Source organism: Charadrius vociferus, unplaced genomic scaffold (genome assembly GCF_000708025.1).
Source record: "Charadrius vociferus isolate BGI_N301 unplaced genomic scaffold, ASM70802v2 scaffold430, whole genome shotgun sequence".
NCBI classification, from domain to species: Eukaryota; Metazoa; Chordata; class Aves; order Charadriiformes; family Charadriidae; genus Charadrius; species Charadrius vociferus.
The window spans coordinates 1,785,218-1,802,851 of record NW_009646541.1 but is presented as its reverse complement, the minus strand read 5'-3'; the positions used below and the strand labels follow the sequence as shown (position 1 = coordinate 1,802,851).

The 17,634-nt window shown below is 48.9% G+C and overlaps 1 protein-coding gene across 1 annotated transcript in view; it reads left to right on the top strand.

The window, feature by feature from the left end:
- FAM20C (family with sequence similarity 20, member C) overlaps positions 1 to 3,085 on the top strand; it is a 62,046-nt gene extending 58,961 nt beyond the window's left edge. The window contains exons 9-12 of the mRNA XM_009886185.1: positions 522 to 631; positions 2,105 to 2,186; positions 2,278 to 2,337; positions 2,763 to 3,085. Coding sequence (XP_009884487.1) covers positions 522 to 631; positions 2,105 to 2,186; positions 2,278 to 2,337; positions 2,763 to 3,015 — 505 coding nt within the window. The 3' untranslated portion in view covers positions 3,016 to 3,085. The remainder of the gene's footprint in view (positions 1 to 521; positions 632 to 2,104; positions 2,187 to 2,277; positions 2,338 to 2,762) is intronic.
- The last annotated feature ends 14,549 nt before the right edge of the window (positions 3,086 to 17,634 follow it).

Below are 17,634 nucleotides of genomic sequence, written 5' to 3'. Positions count from 1 at the left end.
CGGACCCAAAGCATCGAGGCTTAGGAGAGATCTGCGTCTGCAGCAGGTCCCGCTCCTGGGAAGGGACAGAGCACTTACGCTGGCAAGGAGCTCCAGCTTATGGTCCCGAACCTGAGAGGTCCTTCAATGGCATCGTTCCCTCCCGGGACGGGTCCCTCCGCTGGGTTTGACGGGATGCGGCGGGACCTGTCTGAGTCCTGTCAGAGGGAGAAAGGCCCACTGCCATCCGCAGCCCTCAGCCGGTCACGGATGTTTTCGTCCTGTGGCTGCTGGTGCAGTGGGTCTCCTAAATCTTGAAGCTATTAACCAGATAGTTTTCAATCTTGTGATTTTCTTCCTTTTTCATCAGTCACAACCTCTATCTGCATTACTGCATTGCTGGAAGCAGGCGGAAGAATTTGCTGCCTCTACCCGACCCTGCCCTCAATTGAACGTGATACAACTAGATCTTTGCAAAATATTTTTTTTAATACTCAGTAAGCTTTTTGTCACATAAGATATCAAAATATTGTTTTTTTCAGATGGGAAGTTGATCCAGATTATTGTGAAGAGGTTAAGCAAACACCCCCATATGACAGTGGGACCAGAATCCTGGATGTAATGGATATGACAGTTTTTGATTTCCTAATGGGTATGTTTCATCCCTTTCAAAAATTAAATGCAACATTTAATTAGAATGAGAACCATTCCTTTCTCTGCCGCTCTGCATAGCTCAGCAGTTTGCTAAAGCGTGGTTGAAGCTGCGTTTGCTGTATGTGCCGTTCTGGCCGATTATGAGAGAATGCAGATTTACGTGGTTACGTATTCCCATCAGTGCAGATTAAAGGAACAAAGACGTTCAGAAACGCGGAGTGGTGATGACCGCGGGTCAGGCTGGTCTCCCTCACCGCAGTTAAGGGCTTCACGGTTTGCTGTAGCGAGTGCCTCACCGTTGTAACCGGCAGCTCCTGCATGCACAGGCGAGGACTCTGCATTCCCCGCACACCGGTTTCAACCCGCAGTAGTTTGCTGCTTGCTCTGTAAACTGTCAGAGGGGGAGAAGAGAGGTGTTGCTGTTATGAAGGCAACTGGTATGTATCGGGAAGTTCTTTCTGTTTACGTAACCTGTTTGGAATCAAATAATTCTTAACAAGCAGGTAATAGTGACCGATCCCAAGCCTCCTCAGTGTTACCATTGAGGCGTTCTCGTGTGAAACCCGTTCTGCTGCAGCTGATGTCCCTGTAAGGTGCCAACAGACGTACTCGGTGCTCGGACACGTGCCAGCGCCGACATACCCTCTGCCATTGCCACTGCTGAGATTGCTGCAATGGGCTGCAGCAGGAAAGGCCAAATCGCAGCTCAGGAGCCGTATGCGGCATCTATAAATGGCTCAAGACCCCCCGCCGTGGTGACAAACTCCGTAGCTTGGCGCCAATGCTCTGCACAGTGACACTGAAAAGCGGATCCCACGTCTGCCTGCCGGGGGTGCCCAAGGAGGGCTGGTCTGCCGTCCCACTGCGGTGGCGTCCTGACCTGTATGGTTGAGCCATGGTATCATTTTGGCTTTCCGGGCAGCTGGAAAATTCAGACCAAGTCCCTAATTGAGATAAAACAAGATGTTTTGGTTGTGGTTCACGAAGTTTACCACAATATTAGCAAAGTCACGTGGATTAGAATCCCTGCTTGGAGGATGATGCCCTTTCCCTGAGCGAAGCCCCGCACCCGGCGCTCGCTCCCTGGCTGCTCTGCGCGCCGTGCTGGCCCAGGGCTGGAGCAGCAGCGCTCCGGTGCACTGATGAAGCTCTGGAGGAGCAGCACCTCCGGAGGGGGTTGCTGGAAGGTGGGAAGGTTCATGTTGTCTCCTGATGGGTCCTTTTAAGTATAAATGCTTTTAAGTGTAAAAGCTACAGAGGACTTGAAAACAGCCCATCTTGCGGTACGGCACGCTTGGGGCTTTCCGCAGTAGAAGCAAACGAGCTCAGCAGACCGGTGGCTTTCTCAGCTCTTCGTGGCCGTCGTGCTGGGGCAGCACCGGGCGTCTTGCTGAACTTTTCTCCTGTCCTGGCCCGCAGGCTCGGCAGTGAGCCGGAGTGAGAACAGCCTTCTTTTCTCTTTCTTCCCTAGGTAACATGGATCGACATCACTACGAAACCTTTGAGAAGTTTGGAAATGAAACATTTATTATCCACTTAGATAATGGAAGAGGGTAAATACCTTTAATAATCTTTCTGGGGGAAAAGAAAAAAGTTAGTCTTTAAAACAGCCTTTGTCATGTTCTTGCTCTTTTCTTTTAACAGATTTGGAAAATATTCCCATGACGAACTTTCCATATTGGTGCCTTTAAACCAGTGCTGCAGGTATGTTTCCAGACTTGTTTCCCATTTTCTGCAGCTGTTTCCACTGGTGGGGCTGAAAGGGCTGAAACGCCCGACTGCATGTTCTGTTGCGTGCCATGGAGAGGAGGAGATGTCATGGTCCTGCCCGGTGAGCCCGACCCGAGCGAGCCCCGAGCGCTGGCAGCAGCAGGCGCAGCGGGTGCTGAGCTGAGGCCGGTGCGGGAGCGCGGCAGGGAGCGGTGGCCGGAGAGGCTCCCGCTGACCGGCCCGGTGACGGGGCCAGCTGCTCAGTGGGACGGTGGCAGCGCCTGCTTCTCCTCATCTCGCATCTCGTAACGAGGTTTTTACGCTGTTAGCGCGGTGCTGCCTATAAGCCTTTTAGCCCCGTCACGACCAATAGTGATGAGAATACTGATTTGCATTTTTTCTTCTCCTTTTTCTCTTAGAATAAGGAAGTCTACCTATCTGCGATTACAGTTGTTAGCCAAGGAGGAGTACAAACTCAGTCTCTTGATGAAGGAGTCTTTACTAAAAGACAAGATAGCTCCCATTCTCTACCAGCCTCACTTGGAGGCGATGGACAGGCGGCTGCGGATCGTCCTCAAGGCTGTTAGTGACTGTATAGAAAAGGATGGTTATGACAATGTGGTTGAAAATGACTTTAACGCTGATGTTAACACTGTTACGACCGAGAGGTAGTGAAATCGCAAGACTACGTTTTTACCAGCCAAGTAAAGAAGATTCAAAAAGGAAAAAAGAAAAAAAAAAAGTCTTGCAAAAGACTGTATATGCCACTTTGTGAATTCAGTGAATTCAGAAACGAGATATAATTGTTCCCAAAGTAGGTAAAGTGTAGACTCTGCAAAGGCTTAGTTCATTAAGAAAAATAAGTCTAACGTGATGCTTTTCATTAGTTCCTAAAGAGAGATTGTGAAAAGATTCAGAAAATACTGAGATCACTGACGGACAACGGTCTTACAGCAAAGCACCTCCTGTCCTTTTTGTATAGAAAGGAGGCCTTTACTTAATATTTTGTATTTATATATGGTATATCTATGAAACCCCAGACCTACCTACCAAATTAACTAAGAGGGACGGCATAGGTTTGTGACTCACACTTTATTTGTGGTGACAGTCCACTTAGTATTTTGTGTTAACCCTTTAAGTGCTCTAATCCACTGTATCTTATTTAAATTGAATGCTTTTTTCCCCCCAGCTACTCAGCATTTAAAGGGTTAAGGCATTACAAACTTTTAAAAGCAAAAAAATAATTATTATAATAATAAACAGTGGTTACCGGAAGGGAATTTCACTAATTGTGCATTGACAGGAATACTTGAATGTTGGTTTTACAAAGTGATGTAAAATGACGAGTTGTACTATTTGTCCATGAGGAGGTGGCAGCTCTTATCTTTCTAGACTATCATAGCTGAGCTGCTACTTTTCAACTTTGCTTTTGATAGTTTTGTGTAAATATATACATATATGGGTAAAAAGCTGCTCTCGGCAGCCCTAGGCTTACTTTTGCAGCATTTTTGTGGAATTGTTTGCAACGTGGTAAAAGTGCAATAAAGATATGGCAAAATGTGTAGCCGTCGTGTCTAAACGGATTCATTTTTCGCTGGAAATGTTGCTCGGAGCGGAGCTGGGCTCGCCAGCCAGGGCTTGCAGAAGCCGGTGGTTATGTCGGTGTCCCCTTTTGTAGCAACAGCGGCGGAGCCAACGTAGGGAACTGGTGATGCATATACAGCTCCGATAAGGACCATGGTGTTGGAAACGGCTGATCTTTCGTATGAAAGCATCGTTTTGACTGTCGTTTCAGCATCCCTTCCTCTTGCGATTAGAGCTGTAGAATGGGGCCGTAGAGCAGCACCTCTGGCAGCTTTCGGCTCGACGCAGCGCCCAGAGGCTTTCCGTCCGGCAGCTCCTCTCCCGGGGGCAGCAGAAGCCTTTGCGCCACCCGGAAAATCTCGGCCCAAATGATCCAGAAACGTGGTAGTCTTAACCAGATAGTTCTGAATCACGTTCAGCTGAGTTCATGTAATATGTGTGGAGACTGTCGGCCCCAAAGCAAGCGGCAAATTGACCACGTGGCCGTGTTTGCCTTGTGGAAACGTGGTGTACAGAAGGAGTGCCTCGTCGCTCTGGTGGGTGAGGGGAGAGTTTATTATGACAATATTCATCACAACTGTAATTCACATCTGTCAGTTGTTTCATTTTATGTCTTTCTTCTCAGGGATTTATAAACATATACTTTAAGAGCTTGTAGCCAGATAGACCAGCTGTGGGCATTTCAGCGTATTGGCATTATGAATGAGAGAAAGAGCGGCTCTATAGTCTCATTCATTTCTTGCGTTGATGTATAGTCACTAAAAACCCATCTTTCGCTATTTCCCTGCCCATTTCAAATTCCCAGAGCTCTTACATACATGGCATACAAAGACAACGGAACATCTTGGATTCTACAAGTGTCCCTGAACTTGGGAAATGTCTGTGTCACCCCATGGCTTTTTTTTCCCCCTCTGAGAGCCACCCGTGGCAGTGAGGATGGTCTCTAATGCCGCACTGGCACTGCAGCTCACTCACTCTCTGGTGGCCAAAAAGCCCCAAACTTTGGGTTTTTAAAAGGTGAAATGGGTGATGTTGTCCTTGCTTTATCCTCAATGCCGCGCGGTGGGTTTGCCGCGGGTGCGGCTGTTTCGCACTGGAGCTTGTGCCGGGGCTGTGGAATTGCCCCCCGGCCACGGCTCTGCTTTCTGGGGCCGCAAACCTGATCTTTGGGCTAACAGCACTCGGCAGCCTCTCGCCTCGGAGAGGAGCAGGTACAGCGAAGGGCTCTGTCCTTTGGAGGCCGGGCTGTAGCTGGTTCCGCTGCAGGGCTGGCACAGCCTGCCCGGCGCCCTCGGGGGTGGGAACACTGTCAGGAACCCGTTCTGGGCTTCTCTGAGCAGCATTGGTCGTGTTTCTGTAGAGCAGTTAACTAAAGGGCACTCATCCTTGCCGTACCGTAACCAGCTCTGTACGCTCTCCGCTTTCTCTCCTTTCCTGAGCTTTGGGGCTTCCCCCGGCAATTCTGTGCCGCGGCTTTCTAGTCTTCCTGTCTCCAGTCCTGAGGAGGCTTTTCTTTGGGATGGAGACATGCCAGCATCTTGGAAGAAGGGAGACAGTAGCTACGAACTGGGAGAGATTTCCTTCCCCCCCTGCCTCCGAGGAGAAATTGGGTGAATTAACCCCATCGGGGCAGTGGGACCCGACCCACGGGCAGAGTGCTCCGCGAGAGCTGAGCCCGCGCCCTCTGCGCGGCGGGGAGCTGGGGGCACGGGGGCACGGGGGCACGGCGCTCCCCCGGGGGTTATCTCAAGCAGCGGAAGGGCTGATTAATTAACCAAGCTGTGGAGTTGCTTCTCGGTACTTAGCGGGAAGCTCTGGTGTGTTTGCGTTCCCGCTGCCGGGCAGCTCGAGCTTTGACTCATATTAATTTTCTGCGTGTTTGGGAAGGGAAAAGAATTATTGCCTTGTTCTGATACGTCGTTCCTCCGTGGGCAGGGGTGAGTGGGCACGACGGACGGGAAACGAGCCGGGGAGTGAGCGTGTGGCTCTGCCTTTCCGCCCGTGGGCTATGGCAGCCCCGAGAACAGCTCTGCTCAGCCCCGGGGGGACAAACCCCCGCTGTCGGGGTGCGTCTGCGTGGCCCGGCACGGAGCGAGCCGCTGGCCTGAGCGTCCTCTCCCCAAACACGGGGACAGCCGGTTGGGGGGGTCTCGCCGGGGGGACGCGGTGGGTTTGGTGCGCAGAGGTGCTGCTCTCCGTGAGAGAGAGAGGTGAGAGCGGATGGCGGCGGCGCACGGCGATGGCTGCGGAAGGGCTGTCGTTGCGCATTAGGTCAGTAACCCGTGAACCGCGGAGGATTAGCGTGGCACGGTGTAGCATCCCCTGAGGAGCCCCACGTCTCTGGCAGACAAAGAGATTCGCTCTAAGGAGATAAATAAATGTCAGAATCCAATCGGTTTGTCTCCGAATCTCAAAAGCGGGTGTAGGACAGCACCCTGGCAGTAAGGCACCGAGAAATCTGCAGCAGCCTACAGGGGCATAACGCGTTCAGCACAATAAATATAGTCTGCACAATAAATAACAGATAAAAATAGATAGTAGGCTTCTAAAAGCACCTAATTACAACTGTATCTGCCAGCCTAGAATAGCTTACTGTATTCTCCGGAGTAATTCAGATGAGAGACTTATTTTGTTTTGCTGTTTTTCTGTTATTTAGGCATCAAAGGAAATTGGCACAAATTAAATAAAAAAATAAAATAAAAGAGCTCTCATTGTTTGAATTGGGTATATCAGTGTTGTGATGGGCAGAGGCGGGCAGAGCCCGAGGGGTATGTGCGAGCTGCGAGCCTGAAGGAGATGTCAGTGAAGTTCGCGTCGTCTTCCAGACCGGATCAGACCCCTTTCCGCTGAGACTGAAGCAACTCCTTCCTGACCAGTGAAGTCAGTGAGTTTTACAGGAGCAAGATTTAGGCCCATTATCTTCTTTCACTGCCCCATTTACAGATGACGAGTCTCTCTGGCTTCCTCGTGGCTTCCTTAGCTATAAGCTTAAATGATTTATTACTATTGTTTATCTGTTCTCTGTATTTCTAGCTGTTTGCTTCACTGATTTGTGCTGGATTTCCATTTTTAATGGCTGCTTTTTTAGCTTGAATAAACTCCAATGTGCTGCATTGGCACAACCTGCACACCCCCTTCCCCCAGTGCAGGTGGGTGTCTCGCTTTCGCGGTAGATGAAGTCGTTAAGAGGACTACACCAATCACCCCGGTTACGAACCACATCCACTCCCAACAGCACTCGCAGGAAAGTATGGGCTATATCAACCGGTTAGCAAGTGGGGACTTCGGTGCTACCAAACATTTCCAAACCTGTGAGCTGGTGATATTTTCCAGGACCCCCGGTCCTGTCGCAGCATCCCGAGACGTTGGGGCACATCGTGCTGCTGCGGAGCAGGTTGTGGCAGACTGTGGAAGGAATATGTGTCGCTTACAATGGATGTGAGTCATTCTGCAGGGGTACACCCTGTGGGTGCTCTCCCGACGGCTCTCTGGCATCTGCGTTGCTTGGAAAATAATGGATTTTTAGAACTATCCTCTGAGTCATTGAAGGGGGAAATAAAAGCTCATGATTTGGTTCGCTCGAGCAAGAAAAGATGCTTTCCTTTCAGGGAAGGATCACGTCCGAGTTCCGGATAGTTGCGTCGAGACTGCTGTGCGCTGCCCGTGTTTGTCACTGCCGCTTCGGACTTTGCTCAGGGTACGAAACCGGGATGTGGCGAAACGAGTGTGGAAGCGCAGGTGCAGCCCCTCCCCTGCGCCCTCCGGGCCACTGGCCGAAAGCACTGCTTTTTTTCCTCTCCCTCTCTTTCGGGGAATGCACTAAGAGGAGCCGCGTTTTCTTCTTTCTCTGCAACATGTTCTAATTTATAGGACGAGATTTGTGATAATTGAGTTCCGAGCCGAATGCTGAGCCTTCTCCGTATCCCCCGGGGTTTTCCTGGGAACAAGATGGATTGCCCAGTATGCTTCAGGCGAAAAATAATGAATGAATAAATAAATACATGAGTAACAGCATGCCTCATTTTGCCTATCTCTTAGAGCGAGAGGAAGCTAATTCTTTAAGTATCAGGAATGTGCTCATTATGCAAAAATGGCAGAGCAGATGCACATATTCATAATAAGTATATTAAAAATCTCGTTTTAGCTCCTAGAGGACAAGTGCAAGTGCAAAATTGGGTGCAATTATATTTATCTTCCCACCTATGGTGCGCTCTCGTTTGAATATGTATTTGTTTGAGCTGGTTGTAGCTGGAAGCATGGAGTTTCCTGTGAGTGAAAAAGCAAATTATTGCGACTACCAGGCTATGATCTTTCATATCAGAAGCCGGATCCAAGGTCCCCTGAAGTCACTAAAAAGGCCCTTTTTGAGTCCAGCTGGCTTTGCATTCAGGCGAGGGCTGGTCTCTTGCGCTGCCAGTGCCAAGCGTGCGTTAATAGCAACACAAAAGAGCAGAGGACACAATACAAGTGGGGCTGTTCATCGTAACTATCATTTAATCAAACTAAAATGACGAACTGATAATTGGATGTCCTTGCAAGGGCTGCGCAGAGCCAGAGCCCCGGGTAGGGTCCCTTTCAGACACAGAAATAAATCAGACGAGTCGTCTGCTGTGGGCAAAGGCATTAATCTTTGGCGTGAGGACGAACAATAGTGGAAATAAGTGTTGCTCATGAGACCATCAGCCCGCGCCGGACTGCCGTAATGTGCTCGGAGCTTCTGAATGAAAGCAGCTGCTCCTGCCCGTCCTTAAAGCAGCCCTGATGGCTGTTGAAGTTCTACACACCCAGGTTTATTAGAAGGCTGCGATGGTGAAAACCTGACTGGGTCTAAGGCAACTACTTCAATAGAGAATTTATACGCTTCCACTTGAGCAACATAAAACAGAGGTGGAGATGTAAGACTAAACCCAAACGAGGACTGGGACATTGGGAAGAGACCTGGAGAATGGTCCCACCTGGGCAAGAATGATGGACAAAGTCTCCCACTGGAAATTCAGTGGCGGGAGTATCCTACAACATATTCAAAATTCTTTTTAATTAACACTAAAAGTGGGATTCCTCCCGGAATCCCAACCCCTGCACCATCTGGGAAACCATAACCATTTTTTTTTTTTTGAAAAATCAAACAAAGTAGTTATGAAAAATAGCACTCCAAAGACCAAAAGTCAAATCAATAGTAAGGAAAAAAAGTTTTTTCTTTCACGGGGGAATAATTAACAAGAACAAGAAGAAAATGTTGAAAACGTTCATAAGCACAACTATTTCCTAAAAAGCGACCGTACAACATTTTAACTGAAAACTGTTATTCTTCCGTTGGTGGTTATTGCTGAGGCTGCGGCACCGGCGCTGCTGCCGCCAGTAGAGTCTTTGGGCTCTGCGGGGCGGTGTGGCTGACTCCTCTCACCACGGCTTTCCCCCGGCCAGCGCTGCAGGCACATAGAAAATCATATATTTTTTCTGGGTCCCACCCCCCCCGCCCTTAACTGGTCCCATTTCTCTGACTGGGCTGGAGGAGGCAGAGCGGCAGAAGCAGTGCCGCCGCGCGGGGATGAGAGCGGAGCGCGGTGGGGGTCCCCCCGCGCCCTTCTGCGGCCGCAGCACAGCCCGAAGCACCGGAGGAAACGCCGTCTCCCGCACAGATGAACCCGTCTCGTACAGACAACTCTTTTTGCCAGAGGAACGGCGCCGCTGCCCGCCTCTTCCAGGGTGCTGTGTAATAGACATCAGCTGAAAATCTGCCTTTCCAGCTTTGGCGAGCCAGGATTAATTGCAAACAGTTTTGCACTGCAGGTTCCCGCTTGGCTCCAATTTTTCAGACGCATATTATGTGTAATCCGAGGCCAGCGCTTTTTCCATATTTCTTTTGCAGTACCAACAATAATTCTCTTACTTTTTTCCTCTCTCGTGTGCGCAAACAAGTTAATAAGTACATTTGCAGTTCCATTATCCCTAAAATAAGTGCAACTCCATAATCTGAGAGTTGGGATATCTTTAATTTTATAACAAGTGTAGAGTTAAAAGGTCAAAGCAGACAAAACAGGGCTCGGCATTGTGAAGAGTGCAGAATTCAGCATCTGCGTCTCCAGTTCTATTTCTGAAGCGGGCGTTAGAACCGGGGCGACGGGTACCAATAACACACTAGAGCAAGAGCGCTAGTTCATTATATGAAGAGAAGAATGCCTGTTAAATTATTCTGCGGTTATTGTCAATATACCCAGAAATAACCTAAGACAGTATTAGTTGCAATCATTAGCAGAGCAACCTGTGTGGAATAGGAAGAAAAAAAAATGCTGTGCTTCGGGGACTATTTTTATTTCTCTAAGGAAGAATTTTGCAGGTGCTTTCATCCTCTCCGGCATACAGGAGGAAAGGTTGTCTGCCGTCCAAGATGTAATGAGCAACACTTTTGAATAGTGCTGTGGACTTGGAGGCACTTTAATGAGTGTGGTGCCAGTGGAAAGTCATCGTTGTCCGAACCGAAAGGAAATATGGCTTAAATAACAGGAAATCCAATGTTCAAGATTGTGACTGAGGAAGACAAAAGCCGAGTCTTGCCACGGGACTGCGAGGCTGACCCAGAGCAGCACCCTGAAGGTGTTTAATTGGGTCTTGTTCTGCCCCATGAGGGGTCCAACGGTTTGGGTCAAGCCCCGTGTAGGGTTCCTGTGGGGTCTCCTGGGCCAGCTCCTCATCTCCCTTGATGTGCACACTGGCGTAGACCCAGAGGGGGTCTGTTGGGGGGACAGGTCACGGTGGCAAACGCCTGAAGCAGCGAAAGCTGCACGGCAGAGAGGAGAGTGCAGCTGGCAGCGGGTTTCTAAAAGAAAACGCAGCAAGATGTATTTCTCTGTAATCTATTCTTGATTTCCTTACTGAGGTGGAAACAAAGGCAACAGCACAAATAGAGATTGTGACATTTAGCTGAAGAAAGAGCAAGATGAACCAAGCTGCTAATTATACCTCTCACATGAAGACAAAATACAGTTTCCAAAATAACTAAATATTGTACATTTATCCATAATTAGGACAGGATATTGCCAGAAAGGAACACGAAGGTAAGAAGACAAAGACAGGGAGAGAAGTTTTTTTATAGCTTTTTTTTTTTAAAGATTGTTAAAACTGCCACCAGAAATATGCTGAAAAAGACAAGTTTGTGGGCAGAAGAGCCACAAAATGAGGAAGAAATGCCACAGGAAGGAAGAAGAGTAATTCTAGGAGTAAACAGCTACTTTTAGAAAATACCATCTGTCCTGAATATGAGTTTGCCATATACTGTGACTCAAAAGGCTTTTTCCACTGAATTCCCAGCTCTGGCTTTGTTAAAAGTTGAAAACCTTAACCTGCCTCAGATAAGGTCACAAGCCGTGATTAACGCGTACCTTCATCTGGAGCCAAAAGTTACCAGGCAGGAGAATCTCCAGTTCCAGAATTTGTCTTGATTCCTCCTGTGATCTCATGACGTCGCTGCATTTTTTTCACCTCAATTTGTCCGTCTGCGGAAACTCGCAGGACCCGTCTGCCTTGGGAAGTGCGTGGGTTCCCGCTTGCTAATGCCTGTGTGAGATACAGCAATAAGTAACCACCAGGAGTCATGTGGCAGTAGATGTTAAAAATCTGATATTGCTTAAAATCAAAGTTGGCAGGACATGGACAACAGGAGTAGAGGGGGTCACCTCTCTCTTTTCCATAGAAAAGAGCCTGGGATGTCTAAAATGCAGAGAGAAATGAACTATTTTAGGTAATGGAAGGAAAAAATACATTAATAAGCAGCTTTGCACGTCATTTATACTCAATCTTCTAATTATCCACAAACGTTGGAGGTGGGAAGTTCTCTTCTGAAATATGTTATTCTCCATCAAAGATTGTTTTCTTCAGGGCTTTCTGTGATATCAGTAGGAAATCAGAAAATGAGAGGGAAAACAATTAATAGATTTAAACATCAATCAAGCTGGAAAACAGGCCAAATGGATTTGATCCTTTGAGGGAAGGCGGCAGGCTTTCATCGCTACGTCCTGGGCGACTCCTAAAGGATGAAGAACTGAGCAGCGAAGAAAAAAAAAGGCAGATCCAGTTGAGGATTACATGGGAACAAGCTTAGGCAGAGACTGTCCCCAAACGGCCTTGTTAGGGAGAGAGGCTTTTTCCCTTACGTTTTCCCCAGAAAGACTTCCCTTTGGGGGGGGACAAAGCCAAGCGGGAATACCCCACACAAAGAGTTGTCTTGGGTCCAACCAATGCCGGTTCCCCACCGCCTGCCAGATGCAACTCGGGGGACGGTCACTGTCCTGTCCCTGTTGTACAAAGGAGCCCAAGTTGGCAATGCCGCTCTTCGCCCACCTGAGGCAGCAGCGACGAGGAGGGATAAGAGTGCCCCAGAGGGCTGTGCCACATCGAAAGTCCTTCATAATTTGCTCTGAGTTAGCGCGGGTTTTAGCAGCACCCTTGCACACAATCTTGATGGGGAGGGAGAAAAGGCATCCATCTGCAGAAAATGAAAATGAGGATGAAAATGCTGCTTTTGGCTAGAAAATAAAGCAGCAGGTGCTCAGGCAGAGCGTTCAGGTAGCAGTGACCTTGTCAGGAGATGGCTGAGTGTGGTGTAGCACATCTAGGGACACAGCACCCGACTGATTCCTCTTACCCTGGTTTCTCTGTGCTGCCACTCCAGTGCTTTCCATGAATTTTCCACCTGATTTACCCAGCCATATATGAGATGGCTTTTTTTTCTTCATTTCTCTACATAGTCTCAGCTAGTCCTGCTCTGGAGCCCTGCTGGGGAGCAGCACTGTCACCCACCAGTGGCTCTCTGACTTTAAGAGGATCGCAAGAGCAGAAAAAGTCTTCCTTATGCTGAGGAACTGGATATTGCAGGATGATGCATTAAGCGAACGAGTTGAGCATGATGAGTTTTCAGACACCACCTGGAAACACTCTTTATACTGGTGCTGCTTTGGCGAGCTGGTGGCCACCGATTTGGATGTTCAAAGTCCAGTGTGGAAATTCTCCAGTTGCTTCCTATCAACCACACACTCTGTCCTCTTCCTGCAGGACCGGAGTACGAGCACACAGCACCCACCCCATGGCATAGGTGTGGAGAGGGGCATGTAGCGCAAACACACACTTTATTATTGTATAAACACTCCTTATCCCCTCCTCCAATCTCCGCACAGTAGAGGTGAAAAACCCCAACCTGCCACAACCTGCTCTCCAACACCAGTGTACAGAACCAATTACATATTCCAGCATGGGTAGGAAGAGGGAGGGAAGCCTCAGGGGGTCAGGCAGCTCTCAATTAGCAGTTATCTCCAGCAGCTCCTCTGATTAATGGCCGCGCCTCACACTGTGCCTATGTGATAGGTGCGGGGAAGGTGCTTTAAAAGTGCTTTGCTCCCAATTACTGTGGAGACTGAAATGGTGGGTCTCTCTTGTTAGAGTAAACATCTCCATCCTTCTCCCAGCTCAGATCTATGCAAGTGCCAGTGCCGGGCCGGGGCGAGCGGACCCCGTAGGGGTGGAAGGAAGCAGAGCAGGTACCAGCTGGCTGGTGCTGGTGCCAGCAGGAGCCTGAGCATGATGGACTTGAGGAAAGTTACGTGCTGCCGTCTGCACTAAGCATTCTCACTTCAGGGGACATCAGATGCTGCACTGGAGTCTTTCTGCCCCCATGGACCAGAGTCCGGCTTTTTTTGGAGCTGATCTTCAAGGTATGGCAGCACCGATCTCTCGTGCCAAGCACAAGCCTTCCCGGAGCCGGAGAGCTGTACGTGCTGGTGTGATGCATCAGCACTTACAACATCTTACATCAGACCCAGCTTGTGGCTGAACTGCCATCCCATTCCCTGTTCTGCCACAGACGGTGACTTTGGACAAATACACTTAGTGCGTCTTTGCAACAGAGCTAAACCAAGTCTGCACGTATTTGTGTCTTGGGGTAGCTTAGCTGAAGTGTGAATATTGCACAACTGGACCTCAACTGCTGTGACTTGATGTCTGCCCCAACTTCTCAAGAGCTTGTCCACTCAGCTTCTGGCTTACAGTGACCTGCCATGTGCTGTGACTCTTCCCCAGTGAGTTACAGGAAAATCTTGTCTCTATTTCCAAGGGAACGTATTGGAAGATCATTTAAAACTTGGACAACTCCAGCCTGCGTCCTTGCTCTGCAGGAGGGAAGCGGGAAGCACAAGTTAATCTCTCCTGGCTGGCAGGAATTGGCAAGCCCAGGCTGAGCACACCACCACAGTCGGGCAAAGTGAGACCCCGTGGTTGTGGGCAGGAGGCGGGGACCTGGAGTCACCCTTTTGTTTGGTCTGGTGAGAAAATGGTCTTATGATCAGTGGACAATTTGCTCCGTGCCAAGTCTAGTGGAGCATCTACAGAGCTCTCTCTCCTACTTAGGTAACAATGGGTCTTTGGGGCTGGTTTGGGCATTAGGACACTCTGGTGCAACCTTCAGAGCAGACCAGTCTGCTGAACTGGTTTCAGCAATGTGGGTCTTGGGCACATCAGGGAGAGATGAGAACGACATCCTCTCCACCAAGGAGCTCCTTTGCTTCAGGCATAAAGATGCAGATAACAATAGTCACCGGCCAAGAATTTGGAAGTCTTTTCAGAAAAGTCACTCTACCGGCACCAAACCCATGGCTGTGCTACAAACAGGAATGCAACAACATTTCCCAATCACAGCTGAATTACATGAAAATTACAATCAATTCATGGCAATCTGGGTGACCCTGTTCTAAACCTCGCTTCCCTCTCCTCCTTTTCAGTAAGTTCACTTAATCGCGCATTCACTGCAAAGTAAAGAAAGGTTTTAAAGTACATTTACCTTGTAAAAATATCAAATCTTCTTTAGAAATGAGCACTGGTGAATTATGAATGAAGGCATGCAGTGCTGAAAGTCCCTGCTTATACATTTTTAAATGTAGCCTTTCACTTCTGATAATACTTTCAAAAACCCACTGGACTGGAGCTTACAGTCTATTGCAAAAAACAGCCATATTCTTTACCACCGCGTTCCCCGGTCTGAAGAACTCCCAGCTGCTCCGGTCATGCCGTCTCCCTCGCAGCCTGGAGAAGAGGCCAGCAGGTCTGAGCAAAGGTCCCTTCAAAGGGCAGGAGAGGAAGAACTCACTGTAAATAGCAATTATTCACCGAGAAGAAAATGTAAAGATTAAAAAATAAAAAAATAAAACCCCACAGAAAGTCACACAGACAAATTTCCAGCACCAGAGCTCTCGCTGCGACGCGTTGCTGGGCCGGATGGCTGCTGGTGTGGACCTGCCCAACCCCACTAAGGGGTGTCCACGGGCAGGCGGCTCGTCCAGCGCCCCGCACCGGGGCACAGCCTGGGGTTTGACCTCTCCATCCCCAGCAGCGGCACGTTGACTGGCCAGGGGTCGGAGGGGACGCGTCACCTTGGAGGACGCGGTGAATTGCTGAGCTGTGTGGGAAGGAACCTTTCAGTGTGGGTTCCGAGCGGAGGGGTACGGCTGTGCCAGGGCAGCTGTAGGGCACCCGGCTGGGTCAGAGCCGGCGCTGAACGTCCTCAAACACTCACCGGTGCCCAATGGCCTTAAAAACGTCTCAGGGTTCTCCTTTGCAAACACTGTTACTTTCATCTGCAGACTAACAGATCTCCCAAGCTTGAGATAAGAAGCCACTAAATTTAAGTTACATGGACGAGGGGGGAGAAGAAAATCCCCGGCTTACCCTTTTCTCTCACACACTGCCTCTATCAATCTTTCTTCAGAGACAATTTTCATTACTTTGGAATTAAAGGCCGGGAGGGAACCTTAGACTTGATCTAAACCCGATCTTCCTTATGTCAGCATTTCACCAGGTGTCCCCGGCCTGAGCCCAGGAATTATCTGACCAAAGCAGTTACCTGAAAGGCAGCTACAGTTGATTTGAAGCCACGAGGAAATGGCAAAGCGACGTGCTTCCCTTGGCATCTTCTCCTGACGCCCTCCATTTAATACTTCTCTCCAGTCCCAGTGTGCCACTTCCTTTGCTGTCTCCATTTTCACCAAGTTATATGTATCCTGCAGTCACGTTCCCTTGCAGCCTTCCCTTCAGCGAAGCAGTGCCAGTCTCTTCTGAGCTCCCACCAGCACTCCCAAACCCTTCAGCATGTGAGCAGTCCCATCATTGGCATCACGGGTGCTTGATCAGAAGCAAAACGACCTTCTGCTGTCTACCTACTCTCCAGCCCAGCAATCAGACCGCATCTAGGTAATTACCAACTTTGTACACTTAGGCCTTACCTAGAAAATCTGTTTTCTATTAGTTTAGCATTAATTATAGTCCTGCCCATGCATTTTATCTTCGTAGGACTCACTATCCACCTCTTGGACAACACAATGCCCCACCAGCAGGAACAGCCGTCCCCATTCAAGTACTGACATAGCAGTAGCATCCTTCTAGCCCTGGATTTTACCGTGTTCAAGCTACCCAAAAGGGAATTCTCATGGGCCAGAGACTTCCTTGGCCAATTCTTCTGGGATGCTTAGTGGCGAGAATAATTAAGTCTGATTTTTTCATGAGCAGATGATGCCTAATATTTTCCTAGCTGGGTGGACCAGGAGGTACCCGCCAAGCTCACGTGAGAAGAGAGCTGCCTTCCAAATATAGCAGGTATCTGTTGGATACCTCTCCCTTTCCCATGGCTGTGTCAGCCTCGGTATCTCCACCTAACATCAGGCCTGTCATGTTGCTAGGGTAAGTTTTTGCTCAAAAACAGATGACTTTTTTATTTTCCTTAACCCTTCCTGCTCTGGATTTTTGGATCTATGTCTCCCCCTCACATTCATTTTCTGGACCAAATGATCTCCAGTTTGTGCTGGCTGCTGCCCATTCGGACACACACTCTTTCTCAGGTGCTGTGTGTTGCTTTTTTAATTACAGTTGGTGCATTTATTTCATCAGCGAATCCACAGTGGGCTTTCTCCTCAAATTGCTATCATCTGCCTCAAGCAGAGTTTCTGCACGAGTTTTTGCATTTTAAGAATCGGCATGTTTTTATTCCCATTTTCTTTCCTTTTTTTTTTTTTTAATCATTTCCACTTGACCGCGATCAGTCGTGTGAAATACCTCCCTTGCAGCATGGCGTATACGCTACTGGTTTTGTTCATGAAAAATTTGCAGTCAGCAACCTGTGGTTCTGAGCTATAAATACCCAAAACCATTGAACGATGGTCTCCTACTCAGCTCCGCGATATCCCCGGCCTGACCTCTGAAACACTGCGCGTTTCCTGACGCAGGCGCCTGGATTAAAAAAAAAAAGAATAAAAATTTAAAAATCAAATAGAATGGTTTAGGTAGAAACTTAATGTACAAAATAATTAGCTCAAGGTACACTACAGTACAGTGCACCAGGTTTTAGGCAATATGCACACCCCGTACTGAATCTGGCTCTCCTCCCAACACTTCGGGGAATTACCAGCAGTGCGGTGTTCCGGCTCCCAGCCCTTGGCAATACGCCCTCCTGTAAATGCAATTAAAAAAATCCCTGCCCGGAAAAAGAGGGAGAGACCCCAATCAAAGCAAATGACGGTCTTCCCTCAAATTTTTTATCGGACCGCACCATCTAGAGGGCGGCGGCAGCATCACCCGCTCCTCCAGCGCCGCTCCCGGGGGGAACCGCCGCTGCAGAGGGGTTTCTCTCTCCCGCCGGACAGAGGACCTCTCCGCATCCACTGTCGCCCGCGG